Source organism: Puma concolor, chromosome D2 (genome assembly GCF_028749965.1).
Source record: "Puma concolor isolate L17-30 chromosome D2, mPumCon1.1.hap2, whole genome shotgun sequence".
Lineage (NCBI taxonomy): Eukaryota > Metazoa > Chordata > Mammalia > Carnivora > Felidae > Puma > Puma concolor.
In genome coordinates, this window is record NC_141677.1 from 6,146,140 (window position 1) to 6,166,762 (window position 20,623).

The following is a 20,623-nucleotide window of genomic DNA, read 5'->3' on the forward strand; positions in this document are numbered from 1 at the left end:
AGACAATCCCGCGTTTACCCCTTCTCCTTATATTAATTCCTTGTGTTTGTGAAGCGAAGGGTTCCAAGAAAGCTTGCATTATTATGTAACACGTGTCAAACAGCCAGTGTGATGTAGTTAGAAATACAGTAGCAAAATCTTTCATTTTACCGATTATGGCATTATCTATCCACTAAAAACACCATCCGTTTGGGTATTCTCCCTCGCTGCGTGTTAATCTCACGGTCCTACCACCATGCTCTCCCTAAGGCGTATAACAAGTTGTGTTCAATTTTCCTACCCAAGTTATGAAGCCCACTGACATCAGAACACAGTTCTCCCAACGCAAGAGCCCTACCAGAGCGGTTGCATCAGAAGCCAGGAGTAAGGCAAACACTGTGTTCACAGTGTCGATAAAGGTAAGTGTAGTTCTCACACTGGACCCTGGACACACGCAGCCCTCCCAGCAGACCGAGGCACCTCACAGGCAACATCACGCAAATTCCTTAAGGAAAACAAGCAACGGTCTCCCTCGCGTGTTATGAAGAAAAAAAAAAATTTTAAATCAACAGACTAGGCTTCCATTTGCGGGCTGTCAGTGCCATCCAGTTCGGGAGATGAAACCCAAACAAACAAAAACCTTCCCTTTTATATGCGCATTTGCTTATTTTTGACACTTTGGCGATGACAGCACATCAGGTTGGAGGGGTGCGGGCGATTGTCGCCAGCAGGTAGAGAAATCCGGGAGAGCCGCCGGAGCAGAGAAAGTAAGGGTGACAACAGACGCATTTCATTTCGAGTCCGATGAGCCTGCATTTAGGATTTTCCGGCCGGGCAGGTTCAGGTTCGCCGGGGTGTTTGGGAGACGGGGCTTTTCATTCGTCTTCTCACGCTCGCTCGCTCGCTCGCTCACACTCACGCACACGCACACACACACACACACCTGGGGCGCGTTCCAACTATGCACCCCGGGTGGCATACACGAACGTGCGTGTCTATCTTGCAAAAATAGCCCGACATCTGACAAAGACAGCAAGGCGGCGGGGGCGCAGCGAGCGCGGCTCGGAGGAGCGTGCAGGGCGCGCGCGGAGCGCCCGCCACAACGGCTGCAACGCCTCGGAGCCCGAGCACAGACATGGCACGCGCGGGGCGGGGGCCCACACCCAAGACCGAGACCCGCGGCTCCCCTGCTTACTGTGGGCTCTTGGGGTAGAAGGGCAGGGTCACGTGGCTGAGGTCCTGCAGGTCGAAGGCGGTGGGCTCGGCGGAGATCGCCTGGCGCTTGGTGCGCGGCTCGCCCTGCAGCGTGCCGGCGCTCTGCTTCTGCGCCTGCTGGGTGGCCGGCCGGATCACCGAGCGGTACTTGTCCAGCTCGTTCTGCAGCTTCTGGATCAGTTCGTCCTTCTGGTCCAACTCCAGCTCCAGCTCGTCGATGAGCGCATCCCGCTGCCTCAGCTCCTCGATCTTCTCCTGGAGCGCGTACTGCAAATCCCGCAGGGTGCCCATGCTCCGCCGGGCCGCCGGGCCGCCTTCCTGCCGCTGCCGCGCGCCCGGGGGCTCGCTCCCCGCTCCGGTCAACTTTCCCCAAAGTCGCCGCCGCCTCCCGAGTGCAGACGCTTCCTACTCGAGCCCAGAGCCAGCCAGCCCTGGCTTCTGAGCATGCCCAGTCCGCCGCTCCGCCGCCGACTTTCCGTGCGGATCCCCACTTGTCGGGGCGCCGGGGAGGCTGAGCGCGGGGGCCGCGAGGCGGCGGGTCCGCGCCGGGACTGAGCCGGGAGCCGCGGCGGGCGCAGGGCTGGAGGCGGGGCGCAGCGGGCGGGCGCGCCACTTCGGGGTGGGGGCACGCGGGGGAGGACACCCGCCCCCCGCCCCCGCCACCGGGCGCCCCGGCCTCGGGGCCGCGGGGCTGCGCTCCCGGCCGCGTCCCCGGGCAGGGCGGGCTCGGCCGCCGGAGCGCCCCGGGGTCCGGAGGTTCCTGGCCGCCGGCCTCCCCGCCGGAGGCTCGCGAGCTGCGTGGCCGCGCGGTGGCCTCGCTCACGCCACCCTGCCCGCGGGGAGCGCCTCGCACAGGTGGCTGGCGCTGGACCACAAACTTGCCTCCCGGAGGAGAGGAGCGGCGGCGGGAGGGCGTCCCGGCGGCGCGCAGGTGCCTTTGGGGAAGGGGCGAGGGGGGCGGGGCTTCTGGTGCGTGGCGCCCGGCGGGGGCGGCTCTCTCGGGCCCCTGCCGATTGCCCCCCCGCCCGCCCGCCCCCTCCGGACTCACACTCGTGAACTCTCCCCGTCAGGTCTGGGCCCTGGAAGGCCGCTCGGCTCTCCCCGCCCCACCCCAGCCCGAGCTAGTGTCTGCGGAAGACTTTACGGAGGGCCTGGCTTCTGCCATTTGCTATTTCGGGGTGGGGGGCCGGGGAAGGGGGCGGCGGGAAGCATCATCGCCGAGCTCCAAAAAGTCCATCGGGAAATGGAACTAAGATCTTCAAAAAGATTCCATCTCTGGCGATCAAGCTGTGAGAACTGTATCCTTACACTTGAATGGCAAGACGCAAACTGTGGGGAGGGATCATGACAAGAGGGGGGGCCCAGATGGGCTGCAGAACCGAAAGCCACACCGCCCCACCTCTCCCCGTCCACTCAGCTCTGCCCACTCAGTAGTTCCTGAAATGACAAGTGAGCTCTCTCTGTGGGAGGGGAACGCGCCCATCACCTGAACACATGTTTAGAATCTACCAATATTTACTCACCGCTTACCTAAATTCCTAATATTTATCTAAATCTTCTTCATGGACTCACCCAACTTCAGAGCATCTTTTATAGCAGTCCTGATTGCTATTCTTGGGCGCTCAGTGTCACAAACCAATGCTCTATTGGGCCATTCCCTCGCAGTCAAACAAAGCTGATAGAAAATACATTAAAATCGAATTGCAATCCAGAACTATTCACCGCAATCTAAACGTAGCCAAGAGTGAATATATCGGTCTCAAAAAAATTTTCGCTCTTACTTTTGAATACACAACTTTTTCTAAGCAAAGAGGAAAAAAAAAAAAAAAACACTAGCCAATGGCACATGAACAAACTTTTTGATTCAACGTGTATTTGTTTGTCATCAGAGGAATACATGAGAAAGGATACATATCCTAAACATCTTCACTAAGATCATGATCTAATGCTCTTAGCATTAGGTGTTAGAAGACACTTAAATGTTCTGCTTTCCAACAGGGAAATGCATTTACTTTGGAATGTGACACACAAGGTGGATAATTCCCGAAACATTTTCATTCCTAGTGAACAGAACATAAGTAATTTACAAATACCGACAGCAGTGAAATAGTTCTAATTGTTGTTTTAATTAAAACTAAATCGAGTAGAGGTACTGTGACTTTGTATAGGACTCTATTCTAAAAAAGAGCATATGTGACAATTTCCTTGTCCCAGGCAAAAGGCCAAATTCTTATTTTTATTTAACCTATGCAAATTCTTTAATCCCATAAGAAAATGTTTAGCACTAACTGCCTTTTTCCTATAGATCTACATTGGGGCCCTGAGGCCAAGCGATTATATCTAAAAATATATCCGAGGCAATGGTACAGGGGGGATCATCAGACAACCACTAAGCAGGGTTATGTTTTAAGGTTCATTTGAGGCTTAAATGGTGTAACTTAAATGTCTTTGGGCAGCACAAAGTAGAGAAGATTCTTCTTCATTTTTAAGAAAGCCTGTCAACATCCACAAAGGAAATTAAAAAAAATAGCCCTTCAACCAAAAAAAAAAACCCCCCCCCCAAAAAAAAACAGGTATTTTGGATACAAGTGAAATTTTTTCCACTAAGTCATGTAAATAATTTTCACTATTTAAGCTTTCATATCTACATGCAAGTACAGGATATATCCATCCTACATTTCATTGTTGTGATACAAAATGTACATCCCATGAGGAATCCCATCCTGAGAATCAGGAGCCTGCTATAATCCATGCAAAGAAAGTAAACAGCCAAAACACATGATTATTACAGTCGACCTACACTTTGAAAAAGTATTCAAGGTATAAGAATATATTTGGTTATATTAGCCTATATTACCAAAATAATTGAATTTCCCCCTGACTTTATAATTGTACATGCAACATCCAGAATTCTTGACTTTTCCATTCTTGAAGTCAAAATAAATATTTTAAGTACGTTTTTCAATGATGCTTTTGACTGGTTGTTTAGATCTGAAGGGATCTGGCTCTGCATCTCAATCTTTTGAGTGATCTCAGTCTCTCTCTCTCTCTCTCTCTCTCTCTCTCTCTCCCTCTCTCTCTCCCCCTCTTTAAACATATTTGCTACTGTATTGGTAAATGCTAGATATAAATTCTATGAGAAAAATCAAGGTCCTGTACTTACATTTCAACAGACAAATTGACGACCTGTCTCATGGTAAACTAAACCATAGAATCAGAGATCAGGCACAAGTCTACCTTCTGCTTCCCAGGCAGTGACTACACAAGTCTGAGACGGAGTGGAGTGGAGTGGAGTGGAGTGGAGTGGAGTGGAGTGGAGTGGAGTGGAGTCGGGTCTCCTGAGCTCTCCCACTGCCTGTCTCATGAGGGAACCCTCCATGGTAGATGCTAAAACAGAGATCCGTGAAATTTTGAAGGAAGTGAGTTCATACTCTCAAATTCTGTAGTCAACTCACAAGTCACAACCATAGTCAACTCACAACTGGATTGTAGCTAGTCTCTCTCTGTCACAGCCCTCAGAAAAGCGAGCTACCAGTAACCAGCCCAACCTGTAGCATATCGATGCTCCTCAATTTTGCACCCACCCCTCATGATTGAGAATAAATTTTATCATGCCTTCCTTAATGGAATCTCAGAACCATTTAATGAGGCATTCAGTGACACAGCTTCATCATAATATTGGCTATGAAAAGAAGAAAGTCTGGAGAATTTATCACCCTTCACTAAAGCCATAATTAGCCTCAAAAGGACTGGGATAACTTTGTCATCTGGGTGTCCATTCCACTGATGCTACATTTCCCGGAAAAGTCCTAAGTATGACATTTTCTTCTGCCATTTCATGTATGCATCTTGAGTAGGGAAAACTCACAAAAACAACAAAAACACACCTGAGCTTTTTAAGTGATGGAAACCACCCCTTACGGAAAACCGCTACAAGGAACAAGTACCCCTAAGAATCTAGATCTGAGAGTTGCCATTAAAAAAACGGCAGCACGGAATCATCTGCCTAATGAACAGCAAAGCCTAGATTCGAATCCACACCACGTGATACGGAGCTCATTCCCTGACTCCCTGACCTTCACTGTCTTCTGCAGGGCTTCCAGATGTTGCCAAAGTCCTGATTCTCGATCCACAGAGATAAGAGTATGTTTACTATTAACTAGCCTGACTTTGGGGTTGGGTAGGTGGAAAGAGGAAAATGTGGGGAAATCCTGAAAGAGCAGGAGAAAGAATTCTTGCAAGTTCTTTTTCCCAAAATTGTCTTCACTCCAGCACCATTTCATCCTGGCTTAAGGTGGCCAACTTGCACCCACTGGGCTAGGATTGTCCTTGTTTTAATACTGAAACTGCTTGTGACTGTCCCGGTTTTAGAGCTGAAGTCCTGGGCACCCCCCGGTCCTGGGCAAACCAGGACAGTTGGTCACTCTATTAAATTCGGGATTGCTGAGCCACCCGATTTTATAAATATTTTCAAATTTTGCCTTCAAATTTACAGATAGAAAAGTAAACCCCAGGACGATCTATAATGATAATACCTATTATTTTAGGCACATTGTAAACCCACTCACCCATTTGTTTGTATGAATGTATTTTAAGAACACAATCATCCTATTTCAATGCATAATAATATACCACAGGAACTGCCTTTGGACTACACAAGAGAGAAGTCAGACGATAGAATTTTCATTGCAGTTTGATGAATTAGACAAAGATTCGAGGCTCTCTTTTCGGCTTACTGTTTTTATAAAAATCTGGACTTCAGACATTCTGGCTTTCTATGGATAAATCAGAATAATTAAAATACCTGCTATTTGATTAACTCCTACAGAATTAGGTTATTCTTATGATTATATTTGGTGGATAGACTCAGCCATCAGGAATCCATATTCAAATGGAGATAAGTAAACATTCTAATGGTCTGGCTTTTTGAAGTTTTACTTCCGTGCATGATATATCCCACATGGAAAAGAAAAAAACACAGAAACCATTAATGATGAAAAACTTACTGCAGAGATTTGGAAAGTAATAGTGCATTGTACCATAATTGCTAATGTGCTTAGAGTTTAATACCAAATTAGTGTCATGCCTAATATCAGTTGAAATGAATTCTTATACTCCACGGCTTAAAATGATGGTATGTTATTATGGAGCCTGAAGCAGTATTCATGAGAACACATGCCCTGTCTGCGAAAAGAACGCTTCTCTGTACTCTTCAAGAAGCTGCCCGTTTCCAAATAACATTTCCAAATCATGGAAGAAATAAAATGTGTTTAAGAAGGAAGGAATTTGGCTTTCCAGATTTTTTCCATGAATGGAGAATTTTTAAATGGAACGTGGACTTTAAAATGCTTTGTTCACAAACTATTATTCTGCTACATTTTAAGCCCAGTGAATGTACGTAACAGTGGGTATGCAACATGATAATTTCTCTCCTGCCTGCCTAATAGATTTCGTTTCTCAGTCCTATTTCAATGATTCTTCTGGCCTATAAATGCACATCATTTTGTGGGGCGCCTGGGTGGCTCAGTTGGTTAAGCGTCCGACCTTGGCTCAGGTCATGATCTCGTGGGTTCGTGAGTTTGAGCCCCGCGTCGGGCTCTGTGCTGACAGCTTAGAGCCTGGAGCCTGCTTTGGATTCTGTGTCTCCTTCTCTCTCTGCCCCTCCCCTGCTCGCGCTCTGGCTCTTTCTGGGTCTCAAAAATAAATAAATGTTAAAAAAAAACATTTTTTTAATGCACATCATTTCATACGTTAATGCATCAGTACTTTCCACAGAATAGTAACAAATATTTGGGAAACTACGTCTGCATTTGAGAGCATATTCGATACCATGTGGCTTATAGAAGAACACCTCCGAAGTCTGTGAATTTTGATTGTTACTCTTATTTTAAATCTCATTTAACAGCTACTATCACTGGGCCGTTTTCAACCTACATGTTTTGTAATCAAAGTTGAAAGCAAACAACGAGCACTACGTTCTGCTCGTGAACTTACTACAATCGGTAAACTGAGAAAGCAGTGAAGATGGAAGAAAAACAAGAAGATAGAAGTTTGAGTGAATTGGTTTTTATCGGGGCGTCGAATGAAGGGATTAGCCTATAGGAACAAAGGCATCTGCATCGTGAGAATCAGAGATCCGAAGGAGAGGGAAGTTGTAGGTGGAAAAAAAAAAGACTCACTAGGAAGTCTTCTGATCATCTCATCTTTATCCTCTTGAACTTAATGACCAAGTAAAGGGGCGCCTGGGTGGCGCAGTCAGTTAAGCGTCCGACTTCAGCCAGGTCACGATCTCGCGGTCCGTGAGTTCGAGCCCCGCGTCGGGCTCTGGGCTGATGGCTCAGAGCCTGGAGCCTGTTTCTGATTCTGTGTCTCCCTCTCTCTCTGCCCCTCCCCTGTTCATGCTCTGTCTCTCTCTGTCCCAAAAAAATAAATAAACGTTAAAAAAAAAAAATGACCAAGTAAATATCCCCTAACTTCAAATGCAGGAAACTCTTGATGTTTTGACTTTTATGCCATCACCATGAGATGGAGATCCAGAAATCCATCCTTAATGACAGGCTAATGCAGTGGTAAAACAAGTGGATGTCATGCGAGGGTCGAGACGTGGCACTTGAGGTTTGAGAAGGCATACCCTTGGACCAAGGATAGAGAGAGAGGCAAGCTGGGGCCCAGGAGACACATATTGTCACTAGGCATTTGTAACCAACCAGAAGATTATGAGTCGCCTTGCCCCATGTACGTCTTTTAAAGATTCAATGATTTCTCCCTGGTCCAGACTGTATTTTTTACAAATCATTTTTCAAAGCGCAGGCATAACATGATCTGGTAGATAAGAATGCCCCATGGAAATAAATGTCGAAGAGAGACTTGTACTGATCTTGGGTTATCAGGCAGAATATTCAGGATCTGTCTCGAGTCACCGCATTACGTAAGAATGTTTTTACGCAAATCTCAAAGTTAATTTGGGGAGCTATTATGGAAAATCCGTCCAAGTTTTCCATAACATGCAGCACAGCCAAAATTCTACCCATCTATCTTTCTTGGAAAAGCATCGACGTCGAATACCAATGTCAAGTGGAAAAAATGACAGGGAAGTCTTCAAAATACTTATTTGCAGACTGCTAAAAGCAACTGCTGCTCTTAGGAGCACAGATATCTTAGTGAAAATTGCTTCTTTTCCACGGGTCAGACCCTCTATCCGTACACAGCAAGTACCCCTCTCTCTCTCTAGTCACAAAGCTGAAGCTTACCTAACCCAAGAGCATTTCCACGTGCACTCTGTTTACTTAATTTTTGCCTCCATCACCAGCACTCCCAAAACACAGAGAACTCAAAGACCATATGGCTTACCACCCTTCCCCACCTGCAGCCACAAAAAAAAAAAAAAAAAAAAGCCAAAGCGGCCTTATTTTTTTTTTTTACCGATAATGAATATCACAGAATTGTAGCTGAAATGTCCCACTGAGATTATGTAATTCAACATCCTAATTTTAAATTTAAGGAAATGCAAAGGCCGAGGGAGTCAAACGACCCACTCAAGGCAGAAGCAAGTTTGGAACCCAAGCATTCCCCTTGCCGGCATCGTGTTCTTCCAGTGATATTTTTCTTTCACCCGCGTTTTATTATCAGTGCACACAGAAGCCTGATTCGGTGCACCTGAAAATCCTACCTCCTCTTTCTTCCTAGGTAATAGTTATTAAAGCCAATTCAGAACATTTAATTTGCTGCAGAGAACAAAGTATATTAAAGGGTCTTTAGGACGTCCAATTAGTTCTATCATGCATCTCCTTACACTCGAAACATAAGGAATCGCTGTTACATGGATGGGGATCTATGGGACATGACGATGCGTGCACATGCGTGTGTGTGTGTGTGTGTGTGTGTGTGCGCACGCGCGCGTGCTTGCACAGCCTCAAAGTCTCGCATGCGACATAGGTGTGACATATCAACCGCACCCTCCTAACCAATCCTCATTTATGTCAAAGGAAAGATGGACGCACCCCAAATCTTTTGCATCCCACCTTATTTGACAGAGATCTACTTGCGGAAACACGGTAAAGCACCTAGATTAACTTTTTTCATTTCTCGGACGAGAGCAGTTCAGCCTTCCTCCCACTGCAAGGTTTTAAAATCCCTTGTGATACGAAAGACGTCATCACCAGCAAAGAGAACAATTGTCTCCAATTCGTACAAATGAAAAGGTAACACCGTAAACCTTACCTAAAACTCTCAAAATTCAGGTGGTGATACTGGATTGGTTCCCTGAAATCACGTAATCGGTCTTAGACCATTTGAGACATTTTTAAGGTAATAATAACTTCAGAATGTGCCAAGAGATGATTTTGTTCATTTAATATTTCCCAGTGGAGTACTTGAAGAATGTTCACAAAAGACAGTAAAGACATACTTCCAAACTCATTGAAACATACAGCATTTAAAACCTTATTACATTGGTATTTTCCTAAAAAGAATTTTGTATTTTAATATAATATTCTCAGGACACGTTCTTTTAATCACCAATCTCTCTACAAAGCGAATGTTTAACACAGTACATGACTTTCATATTCTGCAACCAGGGAATATCCGATTGTGAGAAATCAGAAGCATTAATGAAGAAAACACAAATAACCAAGAAGAAGCATGTGGTAACAGCTGCTACAACAGCTAAACTCAGTGGTCAGCGAACAGCCTTTCTAGCAATCCTGTAATCCGAGAGCTCTCACCAAACGAGTATATACTAACACGCAGTGTTTCCTCCAAGGGTGAACTAAAGAACACTAGTTCCTTGAAAAGGGGGAGGGGGGAGTGTTCAGGGTCAAAAATGCTTGGGAGACACTGAGCAAAGTTCATTGAAACAGAATTCTTTCTGCATAGTTATTCCAAAGAACTTCTAAATTTCCGATATGTATTATGAATCTCCAAAATAAGTAGAGTGAATGTATACAGTTGATTTAAACAACTAGGCTTTCTTTCATCTAATGTTTTAAGTGTTGAACCTAAGTATTTACGAGAGTGAATGTTTAAAGGTAAATTAGGCAACTTATTAAAAATACTTTTAATAAACAGCTCCCCCGTTTGTGAAATCCCTTATGGGTATTTACATAACACAGCGATAATTCCTGATCCACCAACAAGACTACAGACCACAGTACCTTCCCTTTAAAGTCACAATTCACCCAGTCTATGACCACAGTCAATGACAGGACAGAAGACCTGAACACATGCCCAGTCTGGTGCTTACAGGAAGGACTAACTAACATTGTTGCCATTTGACCCACAGTCACGTTTCCTGTCTTTCAAAGGAGGCAGGTCTTTGGATTTTGCTCCCGCTGGGAAAATGGTCAAGGAAAAATTACAATGGGGCTGAAATCAGGAGAGCAATTGATTAATAATTAATTACCTAAGTGTCATACTGACCTTTGAGTTCTTACAAGTCTCCAGGCACCAAGCAATTTCATTGTAACATCTCAGAGCTTTTCCACTGGTGATTCTCTTTCTGCCTTTGAGATCCTTCACCTTACCCATTTCGCAACCCTAAAATCTCCACCCCATCACTTCCCGATCACCATTTCTATCTTTTGAGTCATGAACTCATTGAACTCATTCTTCACTTCTCTACCCAAATATCACTTCCTCTGATAATCCTTCCAGATCATCCCCATGATATTTTCCCTTATAACAGAACTTACGATGTATAATTATATATTAGTTTCAAGGATATTTGAAAATATTTGCTACAGAGCTATCTTATCATTAGACGGTAAACTCCAAGAAAACTAGGAATTCTATTTCATCCACCAAAACCTAAAACAAGCCCTCCCTGTATATCTGTTAGTTGCATAGACTAAATGAATGAATTCAAGAAATATTTAGTATCACACACCACCACCGATAAACAGAAAATTCGTCCCTTTCTGCCTTTTCCCCACCAAAAGATTAAACCATCAAACCAAAATGAATATCCACGGATGCGACACAGATGGAGATGGCCTTCAGAGTCGGCAGCCCTCGCTTGGGGTGTCATTTGGGAGCGCACGCGTCATAAGGCTCGGGAACCTCAGTACAACCGCCCCTGTGAGCAGCTGTCCTGAATCGCAGGTCTCTGGCAGGAAGTCTGCAAGTCACATGTTTGTCTGCTTTTGAAAGAGCACCCAGTTCCTACGTTCTTCCAGGAAATATTTGTGGTATCTGTTGCCCTTCACAGGTGCTTCAAAAGTGAAAACAATCCCCTTACACAAAACCTTTGAAACTAAAATATTGTGACCAAAATTAGCCTGGAACATGTGTGTGTGTGTGTGTGTGTGTGTGTGTGTGTGTGTGTGTGTGTGTATACAGTTAACCCTTGAATAAACAATACAGGTTTGAAATGGGTGGGTCCACTTACACATGAATTTTTTTTTTGATAGAGTATAGAATTATGAATGTATTTGCTCTCCCTTACAATTCCCTTAATAACATTTTCTTTTCTCTGGCTCACTTTATTGTAAGAACACAGTATACAATACACATAACAAGCAAAATATATGTTGATCATTGTTTATCATTGTTTATGTCATTGGCAAGGCCTCCAGTCAACAGCAGACTATTAGTAGTTGTTTTGGGGGAGTCAAAAATTACACGTGCATTTTCAACCACACCTGGGTCAGCACACCTAACCCCCACGTTGTTCAAGGGTCAACTGTGTGTGTGTGTGTGTGTGTGTGTGTGTGTATTCAACTGTATATATGTGTATATATGTTCAACTGTATATGTATGTACGTGTATGTATGTGTATGTGTGTGTGTATATGTGTATATATATATATATATATACACATAAAATGAAAACCAACATCAACATGGTAAACACAGCTTAGAAGTGAATACAGGTAATGAATTTGTCTGTCACATGACAGCAAAAAGTGACACAAAAACTAGGACATGGTGATTTTTCTGACAACTGATGTTTTAGCTCTCCATAATTCTGTGTGTCCCTTCTATATGCAATAAGTCAAACACATCAGAGGCTTAGTTGAAAACTGTGGGGTTTTTTATGCAGAAGAAAGAACACAGGCATCACTCCTTGAACATGTTCAAAGTCCCTGCTTAAGTCCCATGATAACCGCTTGCTACCTGTCACCTTGAGTATTTCTGGGAAAAAATATTTGCTATCCAGCCACATTCTCACATTACACTTACAAACCTGAAGGGAGCCGACTGGTGGCTTTCACAGGTGGGGGGTGGGGACGGTGGAAGAAAGGAGCGTTTGGGGGGGGTTTGTTGTTGTTGCTGCTGTTAGTCAAAATAAATTGAAAAAAAAAAATGCACCCAGACAATCTACTGTCTCAATGTACTCTTAAATCACCAGAATCCCGGAGTCTTTCTTACTTTTAGGTTTATAATACATTGTCTTCAAGGTTCAATGCTCTTTGATATAACACTGGCAGCATCTCTAACCCCATCCAGTTTGCAATTTCTTTCTTTTGTTTCTTCCCTAGCTCTAGCTACTCCTTTAAAAAAGCTGACTGCTGCATTTGCAGTTGACCTGTTTTTAAGAGTCCCCCTTAGTGCTTCTTTTCAAAAACTATTAATGCCTCCTGATATTATTTTGAAAACAGATGCTTCGAATTAAGGTGCTTGTAAGTTTCACCAGGGCTGATAACCCAACCCTGCTCACTTCATCTATAATAGCTTTGGAAGTTCAGCTTGAAACAAAGTTCAAAAACCAAATTAATCTCCAAAAATACTTCTAATCCAATAATGTAATTCGTAAAGTAGGTATACTTCTCTCCTTCTCCTCTCTTTTGTACTTTCTTTTGCTCTTCCTATAGAATATCAGAGTATCAAAATAAATTGGCCCTTCAAATGAAATCAGAACTTTACCAACACAGTCCACTGCACCCTGATGTGCTAACCTTTGGGTGTTAGCACGAATCTCAATGTTAAACAGCTGTTCCACAAAACCAAAAGATAGAAGTAGATACTTTGTGCACACGCACACACACACACACACACACACACACACACACACACGGAATGAGAAGTAGATGTTTCCTATAATTTCACAAAGTCTGCAAAAAGGCTTCCTAAGTTCTCCAAGCTTACTGTACTTGAATATAGGTTTTGAAATAAAGGTAACTTTCAACAAGATTACAAAAACCTAAGCTCAACGTTCACCTATGAAAAAAATAATAGGAGACCTCCCCTTGCATGGACAGAGTCAGATTTGGAGATAAAGACTCAAAGATTTGTACACGCACAAACCACAAGTCTTTACACGTGAAGCCTTACGATGCAACTATATAATGCTGCTTGAGTCTGAATGGAGACCTAAGAATCTGATTTGCAACCTCCTGAAATTTCTGAATCTCCAATAAAACCTAAGTGTCAATAACTATGTGAGTGTAAGAACTCTCTTGTCATTGCCTTATTTATCTCTACTGGTTCCTATTCTTAGTTTTCCTCCCAAGACACAGGAGTCTCATGCTGAAGTTATCAAAATACATAATCTTTTTGGATGCAGGATTTCCTAAGGGGGAAACACATGTATGATTACAAAGAATTAAGCTCTATAAAAGAAAAACACCACATCGAGATATGTATACCTTTCTACAGAGTAAATATTTTATTCAGTTAAAATAATAGTTGGTAAAAAATGGGTTCTAATTGAGATTTTGTCACTTTTTATAAGTATGAGGCAAGCAAATGGTTATGAAATGCATACTTCTCCTTTGCATGGTTTATTTTAATTACATTTCCATAAATAGTACACAGCTTCGGCAAACAGTACATTCTTCACATTTTCCCCTTGGCTATTAAATACTAATTTCTGAAGGCTAAAATACAGAACTAAAGGTACAATTGCACCCTCTACTGTTCAAATTTTCCATTCCACATCGAGCAAAAACATCTTGACTATGCTTGTTTACCACATGCATTGTAAAATTAGCAGGTAAATCATATTGGCTTCCATTCGACGTTAATTGGCAGATCTTCAAATGATTAAGCTATTTGTTAGAACTTCTCTGGTCCTACAAAAGGAAAGTGGACATTTATACAGTTAAATGGGACCACGCTACCTTAGAAAATAGTGATTCTTATCAAAGTATTTATTTGAAATGTGAAGCATCCATTAACTTATTGACCACAAATGCCAATGCTGATCACCTGTGACATCAGTCGTCACAAGGACAAATGTCAAGTCACTGAAGCCAACAACTGGCATCCACTTCCAACAGTATATAAAGTTTTCCAATTTTTTTCAAGTTAGAAATTAAAATAAACATCAGTGTTGCTCTAAAACTGTACACTGAAGTTCTAAATGTTTGTTTTTGAGAGAGAGAGAGAGAGAGAGAGAGAGAGAGAATATACAAGTGGGGCAGGGGCAGAGAGAGAGGGACAGAGGATCCCAAGTGGGCTCTGAGCCATCAGCACAGAGCCCGATGCAGGGCTTGAACTCATGAACCGTGAGGTCGTGACCTGAGCCCAAGTCAGACACTCAACCGACTGAGCCATCCAAATGCCCCTGAAGTTCTAAAAAACTGGTTTTGAGATCTTATTATTTTCAAAACTTTCGATACCGTGGATGCAAATAGCTTCTTTGTTCCTTTCTTTTCAACCCATTTGCCTCCTTTTAATTAGACAGTACTTGTTTGGTATTTATTCAAGAGTTTTTCTTATCAACTTCTTCTATTGATAAAGGGTTAGCTTGTTTCTGGCAAATGGTCCCACCAAGAATGACTAGAAAATCTCGCCCCCTGCTCCAAAAAATGTTTCGGGCTTCTGAGCAATAGCATTTGAAGGGCTAACATCTCAGAGAAGAGCATAGTCCAGAGCAGTAAACCCAACATTCAGTGTTCTTTTTGGTGCACTATACAAGTTACAAAACACTCCTAAAGAAGATAAATAATGGAGTATACATTAGAAGCTGAGAGGCTAAGAAGCTAGGCAAAGCTTCTAAATGCCTCATGGGGCCAGAGGGACAGAACTGAAGTTCAGGCCAAACCGGCTCAAAACCATGAAGGCCAAATCTGGTAACAATCCAGCACTCTGCAGACAGAAACCCTGCTTTGAACCTGCTGTATCCACGAGGGGGTTAAGAGCCTGCCCTTCAAGAGCAAAAGCAAGTCCTCAGCAGAGGGCGAGCACTAGACCAGAGTCTCAGATCATCTCCCATTTTCACACACAACACCCAGGATTCAATCAGAAACAGGTACACCAGGAGACAAAGAAACATAAATCTAAGAAAAAATAAATGTATACAACAAACGCAGACCAATGGGAATCCTGATAATGAAATTACCTGATAGGGACTTTTAAAAAAATCTTTATTTTATTTTATTTTAGAGACAGAGAACACACATAAGCAGGGGAGAGGGGTGGGCAGGGGGAGACAGAGAGAGAGAGAGAGAGAGAGAGAGAGAATCTCAAGCAGGCTCCACACTCAGCACAGAGCCCGACAAGGGGCTCGATCCCACCACCATCAGATCACGACCTGAGCCAAAATCAAGAGTCCACTGCTCAACCAACTGAGCCACCGAGGTAGCCTACCTGATACGGACTTTTAAATATTTGTGACAAATATGTTTAAGGAATGTGGTGAAAATGTTGGTAACTTCAAGAGAAAACTGGCAACTATAAAAGAAATTGAAACTTAGAACTGAAAATATTCAGTAGCTGAATTTTAATAATTCTGTAGTTGTATTTAACTGCAGGAGACAAAATTAGTAAGCTAAAAGATAAATCCAAAGAAAATAGAATAAGAAATGAAAAAGAATAGGATATAAAAATACTTACGCAAAGGGTCACATGCACCCCAATGTTTACGGCAGCACTATCAACTAGAGTTGAGTTATGGAAAGAGCCCAAATGTCCATCAGCAGATGAATGGATAAAGAAGATGTGGTATGTATGTGTGTGTACATACACACACACACACACACACACACACATATATACAATGGAATATTACTCAGCCATCAGAAAGAATGACATCTTGCCATTTGCAATGACATGGATGGAACTAGAGTGTATTATGCTAAGCAAATATAAGTCAGTTAGAGAAAGACAAATATACGATTTCACCATATGGAATTGAAGGAACACAACAGATGAACATAGGGGAAGGGAAGGAAAAATAAAATCAGATCAAAACAGAGAGGGAGGCAAACTGTAAGAGACTCTTAAACACAGAGAACAAACCGAGGGCTGCTGGAGAGAAGTGGGTGGGGGCTGGGCTAAATGGGTGATAGTCATTAAGGAGGACGCTTGTTGGGATGAGCACTGGGTGTTATGTATAACTGATGAGTCACAAAATTCGACTCTTGAAACCAATACTACACTATACGTTAACTTACTTGATTTTTTTTTTTAATTTTTTTTTAACATTTATTTATTTTTGAGACAGAGAGAGACAGAGCATGAACGGGGGAGGGTCAGAGAGAGAGGGAGACACAGAATCTGAAACAGGCTCCAGGCTCCAAGCAGTCAGCACAGAGCCCGACGCAGGGCTCGAACTCACAGATCGCAAGATCGTGACCTGAGCCGAAGTCGGACGCTTAACCGACTCAGCCACCCAGGCACCCCAACTTACTTGAATTTAAATAAAATCTTGGAACACACAAAAAGAGAGAAAAATAATTTAAAAAAAACAGAAAAAAAAAAGGATACAGGATGTGGGATCATAAAGGAAAGGTCTAAGCTATATGTAATTGGAGTCCCAAAAGCCCAAAAGAGAAGGAAAGAGAGAATAGGGCAAAAACAGTATTTGAAGAGATAATGGCTACGAATTTTTCAAAACTGATGAAAGCTGTATCAAGCTACAATTTCAAGAGGCACCGTAAGCCACAAACACAATACATAAAAACCACAAGTAGACAGAAACACAAGCACACACAAACCCAGGGATATCATTGTAAAACTTCTCACAATCCAAAATAAAGACAAAACTCCAAATAGCAGATGGAGAAAGATACTTATCACCTTCAGAGGGGCAACAATATGATCACAGCCAACATTTTTTTTAATTTATTGATTTATTTTGAAAGAGAGAGACAGAGAGAGAGAGAGAGGGAGAGAGATGGAGGGGCAGAGAGAGAGGAGAGAAGGAATCCCAATCAGGCTGTCAGTGCAAAGCCTGATGCAGGGCTCAGTCTCACAAACCATGAGCTCATGACCTGAGCCGAAATGAAGAGTCAGACGCTTAACTAACGGAGCCACCCAGACACCCCTACAGTTGACTTTCCAATGGAAACAGTGAAAGTCATAAAACAATAGAACGATAGCCTCAAAAGACTGGAAGATTAAAACTGCCAACATAGAATTCTATACTTGACAAAAATACCCTTTGCAAATAAAGGCAAGTGAATACATTTTCAGGGAAACAAAAGCTAGAGTATTTGTCGTCCATAGATCCATTCTAAAAAAATTTTTTTATTTAATGTTTATTTATTTTTGAGACAGAGAGAGACAGAGCATGAACAGGGGAGGGGCAGGGAGACAGGTTCCAGGCTCTGAGCTGTCAGCACAGAGCCTGATTCGGGACTCGAAATCATGAACTGAGAGATCATGACCTGAGCTGAAGTCAGACGCTCAACCGACTGAGCCACCCAGGCACCCCGATCCACAGATCCATTCTAAAGAAGACGCTAAAATATGGTCTCTGGGAAGAAAGAAAATGAAACTAGAGGATTGCAGACAGATCTAAGGGAAAAACTATCACAGAAAAGAAAAATATGAAGTTAAGTCTATATTAATGATTGCTGCATAAAACAATAAAAACATCTAATAACAATAAAATGAAAGATAGAAGGGGACCGAGAGGGGTAAGAGTGTGGTCAGGTCATTGCAGTGAGAAGAACTCAGAGTATTAATTTATCTTTAATCTTGCCAGTTCAAGGATACACTGCATGTTGTACTTTCTTGAGTAAGCCACAATAGGAATACAACATACATAAATAAAAAGTTGATGGAGAAAAAATGGAATATCAAAGAGAAAAGGAGACACAAATAGAACACAAACAGTAAGGTGATCAATTGAAACCAAAATGTCCCAGTAATTAAACTAATAAAGAGATTAAATACTCCAGTTACTAGACAAAGATTGACTGAATACAAAAGAAATAAAAGTAGATACATCTCACAAGGATCAATTTTGTAGAAGGGCACAAAAAAAGTTTAAAGGAAAAAATGGAACCCAAACCAAAAGAAAGCTGACATCACTGTACTGATACCAAGGGATATTTTAAGAAAATAAACATCACTAGAGAGGAAGAGGCACATTTCACAATAATGAAAGGATTAATTTATCAGGAAGGGATTATAAATATATATATATATATCCTCAATAACAGCCTCAAAACATGAACCGTAAAAATGCATAGCCCTAAGAGGAGATACCAATTGACAATCTTATTAAGAGATTTCAGCTTATCTTTCAAAAACTGGATGGACTAAGTAGACAGAAAATTAATCAGGACATAGAAGATTTGAACAACATACTTAACAAACTTCACTGCAATACAGAGAGCACTCTCCCCCAACCTGCAGAACACCTTATTTCCTAGTGTGTAAGCAATTTTTTATGAAAACTGGCCATGGGTGGGGCCATGAAACAAGTCTCTGCAAACTTTGAAAGATGGAGATGGTGTCCTGTTACTGCAGAGGAGTTTAGCTAGGAATCAATAACAACAGTCATCTCGATAGACTCAAAAAGGATGGGACAGAACTCAAAACGCAGTCATGATTTTAAAATCATCTATAAAAAGGTACGTATGTGATAAATGATATCTATAAAAAAATCTAAAAGAAACCTCATGCTTAATGGTGAAATGCTGAAAGATTTCCCCCTCGTATCACAAAAAGAAATGGGTGCCCATAATCACCACTCCTATTCAACATAATCAAGAGCCTGGCCACTGAAATAAGGTATGAAAAAGAAAAAAACTACATAAAGACTGGAAAAGAAGATGTCATACTTTTGGATAGGTTCTATATCTAGATCTCTGTCTCTTTGGATAAGTTCTACGTCTCCACTAAGTTTACCTACAGGCGAACTATCAGACGAGGTGAATTTAATAGCAAGTTTAATAAGAATAAGGATGTCTTAATTTTTTTTTTCAATGTTTATTTATTTTTGGGACAGAGAGAGACAGAGCATGAACGGGGGAGGGGCAGAGAGAGAGGGAGACACAGAATCGGAAACAGGCTCCAGGCTCTGAGCCATCAGCCCAGAGCCTGACGCGGGGCTCGAACTCACGGACCGCGAGATCGTGACCTGGCTGAAGTCGGACGCTTAACCGACTGCGCCACCCAGGCGCCCCATGAATAAGGATGTCTTAAACAAGACACCAAAAGCACTCACCATGAGGAAAAGAATTCATAAAATTAACTACATTAGAACTAGGAGATTCTTTCGATCAAGAGACACCGTTAAAGTGAGCACCTGTCATTATACATTTATCAAAACCCACAGAATGTACAACACCAAGAGTGAACTCTAACATAAGCTGTGGACTTTGGGTGATAATGACGTCAATATAGGCTCATCAGTTATAACAAACATAGCACGGTGGTTCAGGATTTTGAAAGTAGGGGTGGCTGTGAGTATGTGGGAGCAAGGGCACTATGGGAATTCTCTGTACCTTCTGCTCAATTTTGCTGTGAATATAAAACTGCTCGAAAAATAAAGTATACTTTAAAAGATATTATTAGGGGAGTTAAAAGGCAAACTATAAAACAGGAAAATACACTGGTAACATATATTTCGTCAGCAAAAGGCTAGTCTATATACTATATCTGAAATTCCTAAAATTTATAATGACAGACAATCTCATAGAGAAACAGGAAAAATACCTGAAATTTTCTAGTACTTTCTTATGGGACTGGTGACCAGGAAATGGCCACATTTTAAGGATTTTGACCCAAGAAAACAACCAAATAGCCAATAAACAGATGAGAAATTGTTTAATTTCATTATTAATCAACGAGAAATGTTAAACACAATGAGATACCACTATATATCTACACAACGGCTAAAATTGAAAAAAAAATCATGACAGTGAATGTAACAGAGTTTGTGAAATAAGGGAAATTCTCATACCCTGCTCTTGGGGGGATAAATTGGTATAGCCAACTTGGGAAAACTGTGGCAATTTCTACCTAAACTGAATATATGGATCCCCGATCATCCAGAAACTCCAATCACAGCGATATACCCCAAAGAAACAGGTAGATATCACCACACAATGTGTGAAAGAATATTTGTAGAAACATTATTTATAATATGCCCAAACTGGCAACACCCAAATGCCCACCAACATTAGGACAGGTAAATATATTCTGCACGCTACACAATACAGAAGACAGTAAAAATAAGTCAACACTGCTACAAGCAACAATAGCAACAAAACTTGGAAACAATACTCAGCAAGATGCACCACACATAAAGGCAA

At 42.3% G+C, this 20,623-nt stretch overlaps 1 protein-coding gene across 2 annotated transcripts in view; it reads right to left on the bottom strand.

Annotated features, from left to right (window-relative positions):
* Nucleotides 1–20,623, bottom strand: part of PRKG1 (protein kinase cGMP-dependent 1) — a 1,267,967-nt gene that overhangs the window by 1,170,965 nt on the left and 76,379 nt on the right. The window contains exon 1 of one of the 2 annotated variants that reach the window (XM_086679489.1): nt 1,175–1,618. The exons of the other annotated variant lie outside the window; for it this stretch is intronic. Within the exon in view, the coding sequence (XP_086535615.1) occupies nt 1,175–1,485 (311 nt within the window). The 5' untranslated portion in view covers nt 1,486–1,618. Of the gene's footprint in view, nt 1–1,174; nt 1,619–20,623 lie in introns of those variants that run through there. 2 annotated transcript variants of the gene reach the window in all.